The sequence below is a fragment of the Trachinotus anak genome, unplaced genomic scaffold, assembly GCF_046630095.1.
Source record: "Trachinotus anak isolate AG129_WGS33_773 ecotype Australia unplaced genomic scaffold, CSIRO_AGI_Tana_v1 ptg000012l, whole genome shotgun sequence".
NCBI lineage: Eukaryota > Metazoa > Chordata > Actinopteri > Carangiformes > Carangidae > Trachinotus > Trachinotus anak.
In genome coordinates this window covers 5,820,453-5,838,304 of record NW_027273863.1, presented here as the reverse complement: position 1 = coordinate 5,838,304, position 17,852 = coordinate 5,820,453, and the positions used below count along the sequence as shown (strand labels likewise).

The 17,852-nt window shown below is 41.5% G+C and overlaps 2 protein-coding genes across 5 annotated transcripts in view; both read right to left on the bottom strand.

Annotated features, from left to right (window-relative positions):
• LOC139628559 (eukaryotic translation initiation factor 4 gamma 1-like) overlaps nt 1–17,852 on the bottom strand; it is a 97,702-nt gene that overhangs the window by 11,973 nt on the left and 67,877 nt on the right. The gene's annotated exons all lie outside the window — the stretch shown is intronic.
• klf17 (Kruppel like factor 17) lies at nt 819–4,004 on the bottom strand. Its single transcript, XM_071490315.1, has 3 exons — nt 3,339–4,004; nt 2,073–3,216; nt 819–1,937 (listed from the first exon to the last, which is right to left on the bottom strand). The coding sequence occupies exons 1-3, from the start codon at nt 3,417–3,419 to the stop codon at nt 1,762–1,764; spliced, it is 1,401 nt and encodes a 466-aa protein (XP_071346416.1). The 5' UTR covers nt 3,420–4,004; the 3' UTR covers nt 819–1,761.

Below are 17,852 nucleotides of genomic sequence, written 5' to 3'. Positions count from 1 at the left end.
TGGTTTGAGTCATGTGTTCTAGATTCTTTTCAGTTTTCAGTGCAGCCTCCTTGTTTTGATGCTTTTTCAGTTAAATATCTTCAAACAATTGAGTTTCGATCCAAGATGATCTTTCCTGGGAGCAGAGAGAGTGAGCAGTCTCTACACTGCATATATCCAGGTCTACCACGACAGGAACACTGAATTTGGATGGAACACTTTGTAATTGGATGATTTATAAATGAAACAGAACTCTGCTTCCTGCCTTCAACCTATTGCTTTTTCCACTGCCGTATATATAATACAATGAAACACTAAATAGTCAAGAACAGTACATCTCTAACAATGAATGGCCTAATCCTTTTAAACTGGTGAACAAAGCCGATTAGCTCGGGCAAATGTAATTATATGAGTGAACATTAGAGGGCAGTCTTTAATAAGCATTGACACAAACCTACCAAGCTTGCAATATGTCCTGGCATCACCTATGTGTGTTGCCAAGTGTCTTTAGTCAGGTTTCTTCATTTTTGCTGACCTAAAACTCAATGTGTCTTATAAAATGCTGAAATATTTAAAAGTTTAAAATGCAAAAACCTCAAATAACATGGGAATATCATTAGATAATATAATTAATTTCTAATTCACACTGTAACCACATTTAAGTTCCTCAGACTTTGTCTTTTTAATCCATAGTGCTATGATGTGGGATTTGGCCATGCTGCACTAAAAAAAACTAAATTAATTGAACAAAACATTGTTAGCATGAGGCAAACCAAAGCAGCTCTAGAGCTGAATGGATTGTAGGAGTAAGAAAAAAAAGGCAAGACAGGAAAGACAGATATATTTGCAAAAGTACTTTTATTTTTGAGCCCTTAAGTACATAAAAACAATAGCATTCTTAGAGAATGAAACATCTGAGAGGCAATTCTGTTCAAGTACAGCAGTTTAACCATTGCAGTGGATTTCTTCATTCTTAAAAAATAAAAATACAAAGTGTTGCGTCCTTAAAAACACTGAGCGTGGAACTGAAGTGAAGTGAGGGTGTATTGACACTTGTATCACACTTGTGTATTGATGCTTGGTTTCCTGAAAATTAGTTCTAGTACCTGAATTTGTTGACATTGCTTAAGCAAACCTTCACAAAACCAAAGAAATGTAGGACTGGCCCACAATGCTTAGCAAATCTATAAAATGTTGTGTGTTCTAACAAAACTTGTAAGAAAATAGAAATTAAAAAATGTCAATAAAAACCCTGACCTGATTTGAGTAGTATCAAAGACATGAGATGTAAACAGTACAAAAATACAATTTACATATGTACAATGGGTCCTGCCCACAGTGAGTCTTCCCCTTTAGGAAGCAGATACACAGTCTTGTCAAGGCACTCACCAATAATCAATAACTTATTTAAAAGACAGAGTGGGGTATCATCTTAAATACCAAACTACTATAATTTAGCCAAAGAATTTCAGATATGCACAGATATGTACAAAAACACCAGTGTTCATTCTGTTTTCTAACAGAGAGGCACTTGATACACTTAGGGAAAACCACCAGCACTTGGCATTTGATCCACATCATGGAATCAAATGCCATGATGTGATGATATGGTTGCCAAGGCACTACACATATACTTAAGTTCCCTACAGGAGCATCTAGTTTCACTGGTTTTGCCCAGATCCACAAAGTGTCCAGTAGTGAGCTGGCAGCTCGTGCTTCTGGAATGCTCTGACCCCATGACGGATTGGGGATACAAAAAAATGTCTGTATGGTTGATGTGGCCTACATGTGCCTCTTCATGTGGAGAGCTAGGTGGTCTGAGCGGGAGAAGGCACGCTCGCAGAGGTGACACTGAAACGGCCGGTGTCCAGTGTGTTTTCTGAAGTGACGGGTCAGCTCATCTGACCTGGCAAACTTCCAGCCACAGCCCTCCCAGGTACAGTGGTACGGCTTTTCACCTGAGAGACACAAGCAAAGGGGTTAGATTAGATTACAGGCTTCACAGTACATGAACAACACAAAATATGAAGTGAAAATAATTAATAAACGATGTGTTGACTTTGGTTCTGAAAGCCTGAAGTTGATGTGCTCACCTGTGTGCGTCCTCATGTGGGCTTTGAGATGGGAGCTCTTGGTGTAGGTTTTCCCGCAGCCTGGGAACTCGCAGTTGTGGGTCGCGGCACGTTTTCTGGCCCACGACCTACGGCCTCGCTTTTGCTTGATGTTCCCCACCTCGTCGTGCGCGTAAAACTCCAACAGCGACGGCGACGAGGGAGGGGTGAGCATCATCCCCTGCAGAGAAGCTGGGTGATGCTGCTGGTGAACGAGCACGGGCTCTCTGTGCATGCTGTACTGTCCCTGAAACTGTGGCACGCTCTGGTGCGCGTACTGCGGCTGGTATTGCGCGTTCATGTACTGGTTATGGAGATGGTGCTGATTAGGATGAGGGTGCGAGTGAGGATTCATTTGTCCCAAATGACAGTCTGAGCGTCCCTGAGGGGCAGGGTGCGCCATGGGTTGCGCACCGAACCCATTTGGGACTGAAGCGTGGTGGTGCGTAAAAGCTGCTGGATGCATGGTGCGTATCTGGTGTTTCTCAAACATCTGTCCCATAAAGTCTCCACCAGCGGCTGCTGCTGCCATCATACAGGACTCACCTACAGGCTCGTTTTTAATTTTGTATCCAAGCGGCGGCGGCGGAGATGTGGCCACCTGATGGTGAGCGGGAGCCGCTGGAATGGTGGCCGGATTTAACGCTCGCAGCTCGGTGTAGTCCCGCCCGTCCCTCGGCTTCCCTGCGCTCTCCGGTGAACTCTCCCCGGGGTAGCTCAACTCTGGCGTGAGAAGCTCCGCCATGAGGCTGCGGACCGGGCTGGAGCCTGTGAAGCCCGCGGTGCTGTGGTAGCCCTGTGTGGCCAGGTGAGGGGAGGGGTGATCGCTGCAGTCCGGCCCTGAACCACCGCTGCAGCTCTCCGGAGACTCTGGCAGCGAATACCCGCACTGCTGCTGCTGCTGCTGCTGCTGCTGCTGCTGAGGTGGAGAAATGCTGCTGTTGCTCACAACATCGGAGCTGATGGTGTTTGATAAAATGAACTCGAGGTCCAAGAATTTCCCCAGTTCATCCTCTTCTTTGGGAGGCAAAGCGGGAGACTGCACGATGCTGAACTCCACCTCAATGAGCGGGTTGTCTGCGCCACCTGTTGCGCTGCTCCGCGCACAATCATCCATTTTGCACAGCTGTACGGGAGCACATGGGAAAAACTGATGTGAGCCTCATGTGAACAAGCAATGTGAACTAAAAGTTGGTAACACGAATATTCGCAAGTGAACAATTTCCAAACTCAGAATCTTCTACTTACGTTGTCAAACGGTTTTCCTTCCATGGCTTGAAGACTTGGAAACGAAGTGACTGCGGGCATCACAGCTTCAGCCACAGCCATGCTGAGCGCTTGGAAAAAGCAAGCAAGAAGTCAAAAACCCGTCAGTGCGAACAGACTCTGTCCTGTTTGTCCATAAAGCGTCGTGTCAGCTGAGGATCGTTCCAGGATTCAGGATGTGAGTCCCAGCGGCGCTGCCGGAGCCTCTTATAGGCTACCTCCTGCGCCACCGGGAGGTGTGGCCACTCTTGTACGCGCACTCACAAGCACAGCTCCCCCACAGCACCCAGCCGCGCAAACACACATACAACGACATTCAGGTGGGATGAAACAGCAGGCATGTTAGAGTAGTGAAGTGCATTAGAAAAAAATCTGAATTTATATGATTAAACTGATGAATAAATAAATGACCGAACATTACTTTGCATCCATGAGCCGGTGCAGCCGCGTCTTTCAAAACTACACTTTCTACTTCTTCCAACTTTGTCAGAGATTTATTAAAACTATACAAACGTCCCCCCAGCATTTCACCCTTGAGTAAGACATAAAAGTGTGTGAAGTATACAGTTATGAAAAATCCATCTCCAGTGCAGCGTTTTCCTTCCTCAAACATTTCCCTTGAGGCAGATACAGGGGGCGATACTGAACCTGTCAGAAGTCATGGAGGGCGGGGGGGGTGGAAACCCAGTGCGTAAAAGATCCTTCAAGGCGTCTGAACCTGTCAGCCCGTGTTTGAGTTTCAATATTTATGGAAATATAAAAATTTTAAGACTTTTATTTTAAAAAACGGACATAATTTTCTGCCCGTGAATGCAACAGAGTGACTGTCGCTCTCTCTCTCTCTCCCTCGGAGACATTTCTTTTACAATTGGAAAGTCTCACTGTCTGATTCACTCTCCACACACACACACACACACACACACACACACACACACATCATTAATTTGTCCCGACTTGATCCCTGCACGTTTCACACAAACACAAACGTGTGAAGAGGCGACTCATCGAAACAACCTGTTAATCTGGATGTCAACAAAGGACTACATGTTTCTTAATGACCCCCCACCCCCCCAAAAAAACCAGCACCGTAATGTCCCCTGCAGTCATTGCTATGGTAATGTACAGGTGGATGGCTCCCGATAGTGGAGAACAACCAACAGGACAGAACTTAGAAAAAAGAGGAAAAAAACCACCAGACTTTCGTTTGACTTTGAGTTATTGTTATTGTTCAGTCTTATTCATCGTCTAGATACGGTTTAAAAACACGCACATTTTTCACATTCTTTTATCAGCTTGATACTCCACATGCTGCTTATGAACATGAGTTTGAAACTGATGCTCCAGGAGTCTGCTACTCTCTGGCACCCAGCTGTAAAACAATGACAACATAGATTGGGGGGGGGGGGGGGGGGGGGGGGGTTGAGTCCGACCTGCTCCTAAACTCAAGTCTGTCTGCACTCCTGTTGTTTCTTCATAAGACAGTTGGATGTCTCTGGGGTTTAACCACCATGTAAGATAACATGATACTGTTCATAGAACACGTAAGATGTTCAAGTAACAAAGACCTTACTTTTATAGGGTCAGAAGAAAATAGAAAAAGAAAAAGGTTTGATTATTTAGCAGCAATAATTTTGTACATATACGGTTAACAAGAGTTTTAAGAAAGTAAAATACCAGTTGCAAAAGCTATATTTTTGACACAAAACATGTACATATACGTCTTTTTTTCCCTTTCTTTCGTATCCATTTTTCAGTTAAACCCTATCCCTTTATCTATTCATTTTTGTTCTTCTGTTCTTCTTCTCCTTTCTTTCCCTCTCTCCCTGTTGGTGTGACAGGCATCTCTGTTGTTGTTTTGGTTTCTGTAACTTTTAACTTTTTTTTTTTTTTATATCTTGTAACTTTATCGCAGTAACATAACAAGCCTCCGGTCCCATATCTCATTAGATTTAAATGAGATAAAGTGTGTTTGATTTACTGTAAAACATCCAAACTGCAACATAACCAAATAAAGTCATGCAAATTTTTCTGTCTTTCTCTTTCTCTGCGTCTGTCTCTGCTCCTGCAGGTGCTGTGACAGGCAGCGTCCTGCAGCTCTCTCCCTTTATACTCTGCTATATTTAACCCAGTGGGCCTACGCAGGACAAATTCCGGCTCTGTCTCTGTGCCAAGTGGAAATGGACTCTGTTTCCTGAGGAAAACTACACACTTGCTTCCTCTACTTTCACTCTGTAGTCACCTTCAGCTGTAAGAACTGAGGATGCAGACGTGGCGCAGCTCTTGGCCTGTCGACTGATTGAAACATTTAGGACATTTTGTGTTTGTAATCCAAAAAATCCACATATTAAAGTATAATTTCTGTAAGATTAAAACGCAAACACACTGAAAACATGTTGTGAGCTCCCCTGCAGAGAAAACCATCCTCTATCTTGTTCCATCAAACTCAGGTCATGTAAAAACCGTATGGCCAAGAGGAGAGAGACAGATACAGATAAAGAGTCGCCCTGGGCTCGGGTTTCTCCTTTTGTCTCTGTCTTTTCTAAAAAGGGAGGAAGTCTTCCAGCTTGAGTGTTTTCTAAACACAGTTACTGAAGATTACAGCTGAAAACCAAGTGATCTCACTCTGGATAAACACAAAGAAGCTGTTTTTATCTTGTTCAGTTGTTTTCAGTTGTTCTATTTTTTGTTGCATTGTCTTTACTGGTGGGTTTAGTTGCTTTTAATTGACAGTCAGATGAGTTTGTGGGCCGCTCCAACTACTTCTCTCCATCTTTGATCCTCCTCTGCTCTTCTTTCCTTGATTCAACACGTTGTTGAAATGAAGCGCTCAATCATTATGACACAAATGAGTCAGCGTCTTACAGGTCCTGTTTCATATTTGCTTTGATGCTCAGAATAGACACAGGAATTTTCACAGCAGCGTATCAGGGACCTGGAAATTTGCATAAATGTTCTATCACATATTTACAGACTATGACTATATTGTTTCTGTTTTATTCCAATCAGTAGCTGTGCCAGAAGAACCAGGAACAATCTACTTAGTAGAATGTGGACACACACACACACACTGATGGCAATTATCCTCATCACCCACAAAGTGAGGGGAAACCCAACTTTTATCTTAGATAAATATGCCGTCGTGCATGGCATGAAAAAGCAACAAAGTGATTAGAGAAAAAAAAGAAAGAAAGTACACGACAGCACAGAGACGGGCTACTTACCTTCTAGAAAGATATCAAAAGGAGGTGGGGAGGAGAGGAAGTAAGAACAAACGCAGGCCGACCAGAAGAATCATGGGAAAGAAGAAAAGCAATAACACCAGCCTGAGGCCCTGTAATCAGTAATTCTGCTCTTCCTGAGGCCAGAGTTTGACGCCTGTTGGGTCAAACAGTCTGAGAGTGGGAAGACTGGGAGACTCTTTATGGCTGACCAGACTGAACTGGATTAGATGGGATGTGGGTTGATGAATGATTGCAGGATTTTATCAGCTTTAAGTTATCTGCTTTCCAATGGGTCAGCTTATAAGATTTATGTAATATTTATTTGTCTACTTACATGTGGGAAAAACAGATATCCTAAAAAACTTTTATTATTGTATATTTTAATTTTTAGGATGCTCACACACTGTGTTTGAAATCTGTTCATCAATACAAAAACATCCAAACTGTGTAAAATGCAGTGAGTTCGAATGAAGTCACATGCCTGATTTAACACAATCCCGTATGTAAATGAAGTCACCCATTATATAAAAAAAAAACGCTCTTTAGCCTGCTGTAGTGTTTGTCTGCCAACAGCCCTAAATGGTTTACCTTTTTCCAGTAGGCAAAGCTCATGGTGATTAAATGGTTTAGCAGCATTCAGCACTAATGAAGCCATTAGCAGCTAGCTGCTAGCCTAATGAGATCAGGTTGCCACATACTTATCAGAACACTGGCTGATTTACACATCGTGTGTGTGTGTGTGTGTGTGTGTGTGTGTGCGTGTGTGTGTGTGTGTGTGTGTGTGTGTGTGTGTGTGTGTGTGTGTGTGTGTGTGTGTGTGTGATCAGGAGCAGAGCTAATTAAGAGCCGGACCAGTAATGATTACCCACTGAGTAGAGTGATACAAAGAGAGAGAGAGATTCATGACTGTTTGTAGATCCTCAAAAGGCACTACATTATTTTTATCATAATCACGTTCTTCATTAATCTTGCTACTCTTCACTCTGGTTGGTCTGACTGTCATCACTTTTAGTCTGAGTCATTTCAAGCTTTTTTATTTTAATACAGCACATGCTAAGTGAGCTCCTTATTCAGAATCAAATCAGCTCAGATCTTGGATAATTTACATAACAATTACCAACTCTTTTTGCTCTTTGGGTGAAATTGGCTTTAGGAGAATAGTTTGGTGCTTCTTATGCTGTAGCCCTGTTATCAGGAGAGGACCAGGGCAGCACAGGGTCTTGGTTGACTTGCTAAATTATACTGAGCCGGTTAAAAACATCTTTTTAAAGTGAAATTCAGGGCCTCACGTCCAGGAAAGTTTAAATCAAGTTTTACTATAGAGTTTTGCAAGTAATGATTTCCACACTTGACCAAAGAAACTGAGTTGTAATTTGACTATGCAAGAAATTCAGACATAGCTTGTCAGTATGAACAGGGCCTGTTTTTAGCATTTAGCATGATTACATATATATACATACATACATATATAAATAAAAGTTTATTTGGACTCAGAACACTGACTGTAAAAAAAACAAATCATAGTGTATTGGGCTGTAGAGCAGAGGATCTGATTTTGAGTGAGTAAAATACCAACCTAAAGGCCAGCAGCTGTTATTCTACCTGATCTAGCACTTTATTCAAGTGTACTGGAAAGAACCGGTCTCACTCCTTTCTGTCTCAGTTTCAGTTCTTTATTTCTCCACATTAGCCTGTAGCAGCAGCAGGAGCAGCCAAGAGTCGGCCCATTCTGGCTACCAGCTCACTCTTCACCTGAAGGCCCATTTACCTGTTCCACCTGTTGGGACATCTTTTGTGTGAGTGTGTGTGATTCCCATGGCAGTGTGCTCATGTTTGTAGGAGTTTGGAAGGCAAATTGGCAGCTGATTTATTGACAGAGACCACCACTATTTTAATTATACACATACAGAGCTACGAGGGTGGCAAATCAGAAAGAATTGTAGCAAAAACTGTATGCTAAATATGGTCTTAACCTTGGGAACACTGAAAATACCAAAAACAGTTTACGGAAGACAGGTTAAAAAGCATTTCTACATTGGAAGCACAATTTCCTTTGTCGTCTTTGCTAAAGATACTTGTATGTACCTTGTACACGTGTGTGACCAGTTCTTCTCACACCAGTCAGATCAGGCAGCCAGACACCTCATGCAGATAGTTGGTTTTGTGGCTTTGATAATCAGGTGACAGATTAACTGCGTCAAATCACAATAATTTGCATAACAACAAAAGGCCACACAAAGCATGAAGAAGCCAAGTGAAACCATTCATTTTTACTACGATGAGAAACCTGCCTTCACCAGGTCTTTCTGGAACATCAACTTTTCACAAACTGAAATTTACTTTCCCATCAATTAGCAAATGTCTGGTTACTGTTCATGGCATTTGCTCAGTTCCTTCAGTTCCTTTGAAATTGAACACGATACAATGAAGTAATTTTTAAAAACAGATTTTTTTTTGTAGTGGTTTCTCCACTCATTTAAACTCATTTTCATTTTCTCATTACATTTGTCACCCATCCTTAACTTTAAGGGGAGGTAAAATTTGCACTCTCCTGACTTTTTGTATAAAACAATATGACCTATAGATATTGTTTTTCTATTTTTCAAAAATAGCATGAAACTGTGGCTGACTGATAATGGAGACCGAGTGATGCAAGGAGTGATTTTCTTGTTGTAGCTACTATAGACTGAAGCATGTCATATTATACAGCTTATTAACATTAATATAAGGTATTGTCCACTTTCTTTAACAAGCTTATTGTTGGTTATGTACTGTTAGCGATTAGTACTGTTAGCGATTTAGGCTAACTAGCCTTAGCCTAACTAGCATGGATTAGCACTGACTCCCACGCTGTGTATCAATTGCGTACTTCCATACTCACACTTGCTTTTTTGAGTGCGTTCACATTGACAAGTATGGCAACATGCAGTGCACAATCCCCAGAGAGCACTAATGTGGGGAGGGCTATCAGTGCAGAAAAATAAATAAGATTTAATTTCCTGTCTTTTGGTAATGACTGGAAAAATTTGTCCAAAATCAAATACCAAGTTTTTGCAATTCTTAGCAAAATGAATATCAATAATAGAGGGCATACTATCAGGCATATAACCAGAAACACTGCTTTTACACTTTTTTCTATTCTATTCTATTCTATTCTATAAAGGTCAGGAAACACAAGAGGCCTGGTCATAAACTCAGGGACCTGACACCGCTGTTAGTCGTCTAACTTTGTGCCATAAATAGCTGGCTTATATCATTACAAGTGGGTTTCTGTTTAAAGAAAATGGCTGACAATAGTTGTGTCATTAAAGAGGTAACAGGAGAAACATTGTGTGCTAAAACAGGGGGTAGGTTTAGGGTTGCCGTTGCAGCATAATGTCCATATATTCTGTTCAGGAGCAATCCTCATGCTCTTAGGCAATAAGCGATAGCTCTTCATCCATCTTGGCTGCTCCACTTAGCTCATCTTTCAGTGACTGAGCTGCGTTTCTGTCCTCACCAGCGATGATACTCTAGAGAGACACATGACAAGGACAAAATCGCATCCATTGTTGTGCTTTTGTAACTTGACATTTTTGGTTATTATTTAACACATAATGGTGTTCATTTCTGCATGTGTGTGTGTATCATATTACACATGGCCTTCTTGCTGTTAGACCAGTTGGGCACCAGTTTCATCCTGAGACCAAAACATGAGAAACTTTGTGTCCTAGTGTGACCAAACATTTCAGTGCATGTTGTGTGAGGACGTGATTCACTAGAAAACTAGTTTGGGAACCACTTCAACATCAGGCCTGTGACTTCAATGAGAATGATTATTCCAAGCTGTTCAACTTTAAGAAAGTCGCAAGCATAGCAATCAAGAGAAATTCAAATATCTGTGATGGATGTCATATGACGTAGTGCTTTCTGAAACACCTTGTTTCTTTGCCTTCTGTCACGGGCTGTAGAGAAGTTAAAGAAAGCTGCTGCACAACGTGGGTGAGTGAGAGGCCAAGCGGTGATGTATTGTGTGTAACACACTGTGTATTCAGTGTCAATATGGTGTCTCGTGGTAGGGTAAGGAGTTCAGTTCCTGACAGGGCCACCCATGCAGATCATAAATCTATTTGTAAAGATTGTTGTCACTGAAATATGCAGGGTCCTGGTTGGTGACTGCTGCTAACTCTTGTACAATTTTGACAAGATTTTATTCTTTGCTTAGTCTCATTAGCTATGATAGCAGCGTGGCTCTAGAGATATTAGTCTGTCAATGCACCACATTCAAGGTCCCCAGATGACGAAACCTAATGACTTTGGTACTTTGATACCCTGACTTTTCTTGTAGCGCCATCATGATGTTCACTTTTGTGGGTTTGAGAGGAATGTCTTCACAACTGCTGGACGGATGGCATGCATTTTGGTACAGACATTCATGTGGGGATGAATTGCAATTTGTAAGTAATTTGGATAATCCCTAAATTATTCATCTAGCACCATCATTATTTCAGATTAAGTACCTGCGCATCTGACAACACTCCCATCACCTGCAGCTGCACTTTGATTGGTGCCATTTAGCATTATAACATAACCTAAAAATAAGATGGTAAATATGGTAAACATTATACTTGCTAATTAGCATGTTAGCATTGTCATTAAGCATATGTTAGCATGCTGATGTAAGCATTTTGCTCAAAGCACAGATGTTAAAGGAGCTATTTGTAAGTCTTACAATTTTTACATAGCCAATGTTAGCATTAACAGATGATTACTTATCAGTCTAGAAGAATTGTTATGAGTTCAGCATCAAACTTCACTGCTTTAATCACCAAGAGCTGTCTCCAGTGGTGAAAAGCAACACCAGTGTTAACTCTTGTCTCTAACACTTCTTTTTTTCTACTTAAGTTAGCACGCTAACTCGCTAGCCCTGGGCCGTCTTGTCACTTTCCGATAGCGACTCACTGTAGCCTCCAATCTGCCCTGAAGACACAGCGCTGATCAGAGAGTGTATCAAAACGCAACTATGGCCGAAGCTCTTGTCTAGCCACAATCTCCACCACCAGGTTTACAGATATGGAAAAGAACAAAATACAATACTGTCAGTGTTTGTGAGAACTGTGATTGTGGTCTATGCACTGAAATAGATTTTTACACATTATTTGCACAGTAATGCCTGCTCAAAAAAGCTGCCAGGAAGGATTATAAATGTTTAGATATGTTCCCAGTGTATTTCCCATGCAACATATCCTTATAGGTGAAACATAGAATATATGGTGTGTTGAAAAACAGTTTTGTGTTACTTAAACGTTAAAGAACAGATGTAAAATAGTTCCAGTGAGATTTGCTTTTACTCTGACTTGATTCCAGTATTTTTTGTTTATGTGGACACACTGAGAAACACACACTCTTCAGTGAAAAGGAGACATGAAGTCTCTGAGGTCAACAACTGTTTGTTGATCTTCTTATCTTTATCTTTCCAGGTGCCTTAAGTGGACTGTGACTATGACTGTGATGACTTAAGTTAAATTACAGCGACCTTTTCACTGAAACCAAACAGCCTGAACATAAATAGTCAACAAAATTTATGAAAATGATGCTTGTGACATGCTTTAACAACTGATGCCTTTGTGTTTGTTTTTTTTTCGCTGTGGGGGCTCAAAGCCAACTGCTTTTTAATAATGTGCAAATTAGATGGTTGTGTAACATTTGCATACCACCATGTTTCACCTGCTCTTCCTTTGAATGAACACTAACAGTAAACACAGGCATTATGGTCACTGCAGATTAGGAATTTATCATTTACATGATCAGTGCTGCTAGTGAACTTCCCACGAAGTTACTATCATGTTTCACTCACTTAGTCTTAGTTGTTCAACAGACAGGTTAGTCAGTGCCACTCACGCCAGGCTTTGATGTACGATCCAGAGTGCTTGTGACTTCTAAGGAAAGAGGCGATAGATCCGTTGAACATCTACGCCCTCTCAACTAAAACCTCAGTATCAACACCAGAATGTGATGGTAAAACTTGAGTGGGTGGAACCATTAAACCATATTACTAAAGCGTATTATTCATTCACATTCACTAATGAGCCTCATGATTCAACTTCCGGTGGCCTTACGTCTGGTTTGGTGAGGTGTGATCTGATGTCACGGTGACAGCAATTCTCTAGAAGGCCCTGTCAAGATTTAGTGTATGACACATTATCCACAAAACACGCATATGCAACTTTTTGTTTTTTAACCTTTGGACAGACCAGGTTTAAAGGTTTCTCCTGATCCTGAGATAAGCAAAAGGTGTTGCAGTTTTTATAGACCGAAGTGAGACAAGTACCAATTTTCTCATCCAACTCTCAGAAAAAAAAGCAAACAAATTACTTTTATTATAAAAATGCAAATACTAAGACCTACCCAGAGCTGTCTCTGTGAGCTGCAACCGTCATGGAAATGAATCAGTAAAAATAAAAGAGGCCAATAGCTTCAATATTCTTATTTAGTGACCATAGCAGCTTTAGTAGCTTTTAAAAAGAGGCCTTGGTTCTTTGAGGCTAAATGGATCTATTTCTGCCCTCGGAGCAGCTCTGCCTCCAGATCGTGTCTGCACAGGCCAAACTACACCTTGTATCCCCTGACAGTACATTTTACATAATATTCTGTTATAAATGACAACCAAAGGTAAAGGGACACATCGTTGATTCCAATGGCAGCGTACTTTCTAAGTGGCATAACGCGGGGCATACACAGGAAAGTAAAATGTTCAATTTAAGTCAACTGAGTAAAGCAGTCGGCAAGCGAGCGGCAATCATGGTCACATGTTTTGATTGTCATTTCCAGTAAAAACTACATTTAATTAAAAAAATTAATTTAAGATTTAATTTAATTTTTTGGGGGGGTAATTACTGTAAAATTTTGACCATAAACACATACCAAGTGTATGCAGTTCTTGGCAAAATTAATTTCAATAATAAAGGTCATAGTGTCAGACATATTTGAAACAAACACTGTTTTTCCACACTTTTTTCTCCTCTGTTCCTCTCAACTGAAAGTTCAGTGTCAACACTGGAATGTGATTAATAATACTTGAGTGGGTGGAACAGTTAATCCACATGTCTTTTGATTAATGTCACTTTGAAGCCCTGTGAAAAGGGCAAATATAAGCAATGATAGACGCTGTCACTGTCACGTTGCTAAAGCGTATTATTCATTCACATTCACTAATGAGCCTCATGATTTGACCTCCAGTGGCGTTACATCTGGTTTGGTGAGGTCTGATCGGATGTTATGCTGACGGAAATTCTCTAGAAGGCCCTTTAGAGTATTTAGTGCATGACGCATAATTCACACAATACCCATATGCAACCTAGTTTTTTAAAGCTTTGGACAGACGGGGTTTAACTGTTAAAGGTGTTGCAGTTTTAATAGACCAAAATTCATCAATCTTCTCATCTAACTTTTTGGGGAAAAAAAGAGCAAGTGATTTTTTTATAAACAGTGGTGCTGGCAGCCATAACCCTGTACGCACTGTGCATTCATTTATTTTTTTTTGCGATTTTGTTTGTTTATTTAGCTAAATGAGAGAATCCTTGCCTGCTTATTGCCAAACATTTTTTGAGATTTCAAAATGCCGATACACATGTGCTAATAACCCAAAAATATCAAGGGTAGCAAAAAATGCAGTAGACTACTGCTTTACAATTAGTGTTAGAGAGGGGAGCAGATGACATGCAGCGAGGGCCTCGGGTTAAATTCGAAGCTGGACTGCTGCAGTTAAATATAAGGGATTAAGATGTTCACTCTACCAGGTGAGCTATTGATGCATCACACTGTATTGTTACTTTCATGTATAAAAGTCAACCATACATGTATTTCATCACAGCACACAGAGCTTGTCAGTCTACTGTCCATTGATAAACTTCTCCAGTTCACTTTAGGCTATAACTAGTTTGGTTTGACTTGACATTACGTTATTCACAGCACGGGATACGGGACGTATCCTCAAATACAGGACAATCCCATATTATATGGGATGGGTGGCAACTAAAGGAAGCCTACAAGCACTGCGTACTATGAAATATAATCCTACAAGCACCATTGATTATAAAAATGCAAATACTAAGACCTACCCAGAGCTGTCTTTGTGAGCTGTAACTGGCATGGAAATGAATCAGTAAAAATAAAAGAGGCCAGTTGCTTCAATATTCTTATTCAGTGACAACAGCAGCTTTAGTATCTTTTAAAAAGAGGCTTTGGTTCTTTGAGGCTAAATGGATCTATTTCTGCCCTCGGAGCAGCTCTGCCTCCAGATCATGTCTGCACAGGCCAAACTACACCTCGTATCACCTGACAGTACATTTTAAATCATGTTCTTTTCTACAATTGTGCAACTTCCAATGTGTGAACATGTGCATCCTGCTGAACGTGTGTGTGTTGATGGACACAGCATGTGGAGTCACCCACTCCACACGCTGTGTCCATCAACACAGGTGACAAAGCTCTGCAGGATGCTCTGAACACATTAATACATTAGTCATCCAAATATAAGGTTTTAACAACCCAGAAAAAAACCTAGAAGCTAATCAGAAACTTTTAGAAAACTATTACCAACAAGGAAGTAAAAGCCAGGATACAAACTTTTCCCTCTCTGTTTCTTCTCAGACCTGGCAGCTGAGAGCTCTGAAAGCTAGAAGACAGACGTGAGAGCAAATAATTACCTTTCCCAGGTAGCTGCGCTGATTGTTGGGGGCTGGAGGATGAGTGAAGAGGGCACCGTCTGTGTGTGTGTGTGTGTCTGAACATTGCATGTCCTTTTGACCTTGTGGCTCTGCAGACACACACAGAGAGACGGTTTTGTGTCCCCAGACAAGAGGTCTGCTTTCACCTAAGCAGGCTCGGCCAATTACACCCTTCAAACCACCCAGCAGAGACAAAGAGGAGCAGAGCGGGATGAGTGAGTGGGACCAGGCTGGGAGCTCCCTTCAGTAGTGGAGGAAGGGTGAGGAGGGTACTCACGAATGCGCACAGAGGGAAATTTCTGAATTCAGTATCCGTGTGTGTTTTTTTTTTTTCATGCTGATTTGCATATAAAGGTAAATCTGGACTTTGTCAGTGATGAATTCCCTGTGGTGTGTGGTGTCCTCCAGGGTGGCTGATTTAGGCTAAATGACATTCCTCCGTGCCTTCAGGTTGGTGGACAGGTTCAGGCATGACCACCAGCACATCCACGGGAAGGCTTTATACAAAGGTTTGGTATTGCCTGAGGCATTTCATGACCAAACTCTGGCAGAGACTTCAGATTCCTTCTCTGCAATGTGGGTGTATTAACTGCAGTGAAAGTGTGTGAATAACATCGAAACTGGCATCATGTCCGCTTCATTTCTCATGCAGGTATTTGCACGACACACACTTGGGTACACACACGTGAGTCTTCATGCCATATGTATGCAAATTCAGAAAAGCACTATGCAAATTGCCTGTTGAGACTTGTTATTTAAATTGCCTTAATTATTATTTTTTTGATGTTGTTTTCCAAGAACAGCATCTCAATGTGGCAATATCAGCTTGAGGTGTCCTGCATGTGTTTGCACAAACCCGCTGATGACTGTAATGTCATGATAGAAGTGTAATTAAAAGTTCAAAGAGATTACACAGACTGTGCTGGAAACTTGACTTAAAGGATTTGTGTGCAAGTGATTAGTAATCAATCACAATGCCAAATGACTGACAGTTGTAATTACATATCTGCTTTGGGTAGTGATTTATGTAATAACTTGTTATTTATCTTAATTCTTTTGTAATTTCAGGACAGAAACCCATATCAGAGTTGAAACACTTAACTGTTCTTAAGGAAATACATAAGTATATTTTTTAGTGTGTGTTTAGTATATGGGGCTGCACAGGTGTAGTGGCATGTATATGCAGGTTTATGGTGTATTGCAACCTCTGTGAAGGAGGATTTACCCACCTGAAAATAGTCACAGATACATATCACTCTCATCTTGCAGAGAGGGGCTGGAGCCCATCATGTTATAATCTTTCATGTAATCTATTGATTTAACCACTTTTTGTTCCCTCACATTAGCCTTTAAAGGGATCGTTTGGGCTATTTGACGTGGGCTTGTGTGATCAGCGCGCTGCCAGTTAGGACACTTTTTGTTTTAGATGCCCACCGTAACAATCCAATATCCATTTAAATGCTTCATTTAGAATATTTTCAGTGCTTTATCTTCCCGTCAAGGCAGCACTTTCCTTTCGTACTGCATTTTTGCCAACCACTTAACCACCGTATTCCTATGCACAGTTGCTGCACGTGTTCCTGCGCACTGCATTACGCTGCAGCCGCAGGTCAGCTGAGTGATCCAGCAAGAGCTAAACTTCACTTTGTTTTGACGGGAAGATAAAGCTTTGAAAATATTTTAAATGAAGCGAACGTTTAAACGGACATGGGATTGTCGGGGTGGGCATCTTTCAGAAATGGCTAAAACCTGTTTTTTCTGCTGCACAGCAGTTCATCGCTCCGCTACTGTGCCAATGCTTCAGACTGCTTCTCTAAACTGGCAGCACGCTGATCTGAATCTACTGCAGGTAACACACTGACAATGCATGACGACCTTACACAACACCACGTCATATAACCCAAACTATCCCGTCAAGGCATTTCCTCCTCCCAGAGAATGGGTGTACCACCCTGGGGACAATCCCTATCTTCAGGACACTCCTGCACTGATTATAATTACAACATTGTCAGACACATGATGGACAATTAAAGAAGACGATCAAAATCAATGCAGTGGAATCAGAGATGTCTTTCTTGTGAAAACCTGGTGCACACATTTCCCACAATTCAACTCAACACCGACAGCTTGATTGGAGATTCGGCCGTGCACTGCCAGCAATATCTAACGTAGCCTCAAGCAGAGATGAGGATCAGGCTATAGATTTCTGATAATGCACACAGCACATTTTCTATGCATACTGCATCACACACACACACACACTCACACACCAGTGAGACATCGGGGGCAACTCGCGGCTCAGTATCTTGACACTTTGACCGGGAATTCTTCTGATTAATGGATGACTCGTTCCATTTCCTGAGCCACAGCCTCCCAACTGACATCATTTGAAGCAGTTTACCAGACCTCAGCAACATCCACAGTGATACGTACTTTTGCTACGTTTACACCTGGTGTCCACACAGAAATGGAGACTTTTGGAAATTATGACGTAGACACCTACATTCACCTCCTGATTGGCTCTTATTAATCACGAATATCAGTGGTGAATGCAACATGGATAACAC

Coding starts and splice junctions, on each gene's coding strand:
- klf17 (XM_071490315.1), bottom strand. CDS start 3,419: ATGGCTGTGGCTGAAGCTGTGATGCCCGCAGTCACTTCGTTTCCAAGT. Junction 3,217..3,338: donor AAGGAAAACCGTTTGACAAC/GTAAGTAGAAGA, acceptor GCTCCCGTACAG/CTGTGCAAAATGGATGATTG. Junction 1,938..2,072: donor CCACATGAGGACGCACACAG/GTGAGCACATCA, acceptor TGTGTCTCTCAG/GTGAAAAGCCGTACCACTGT.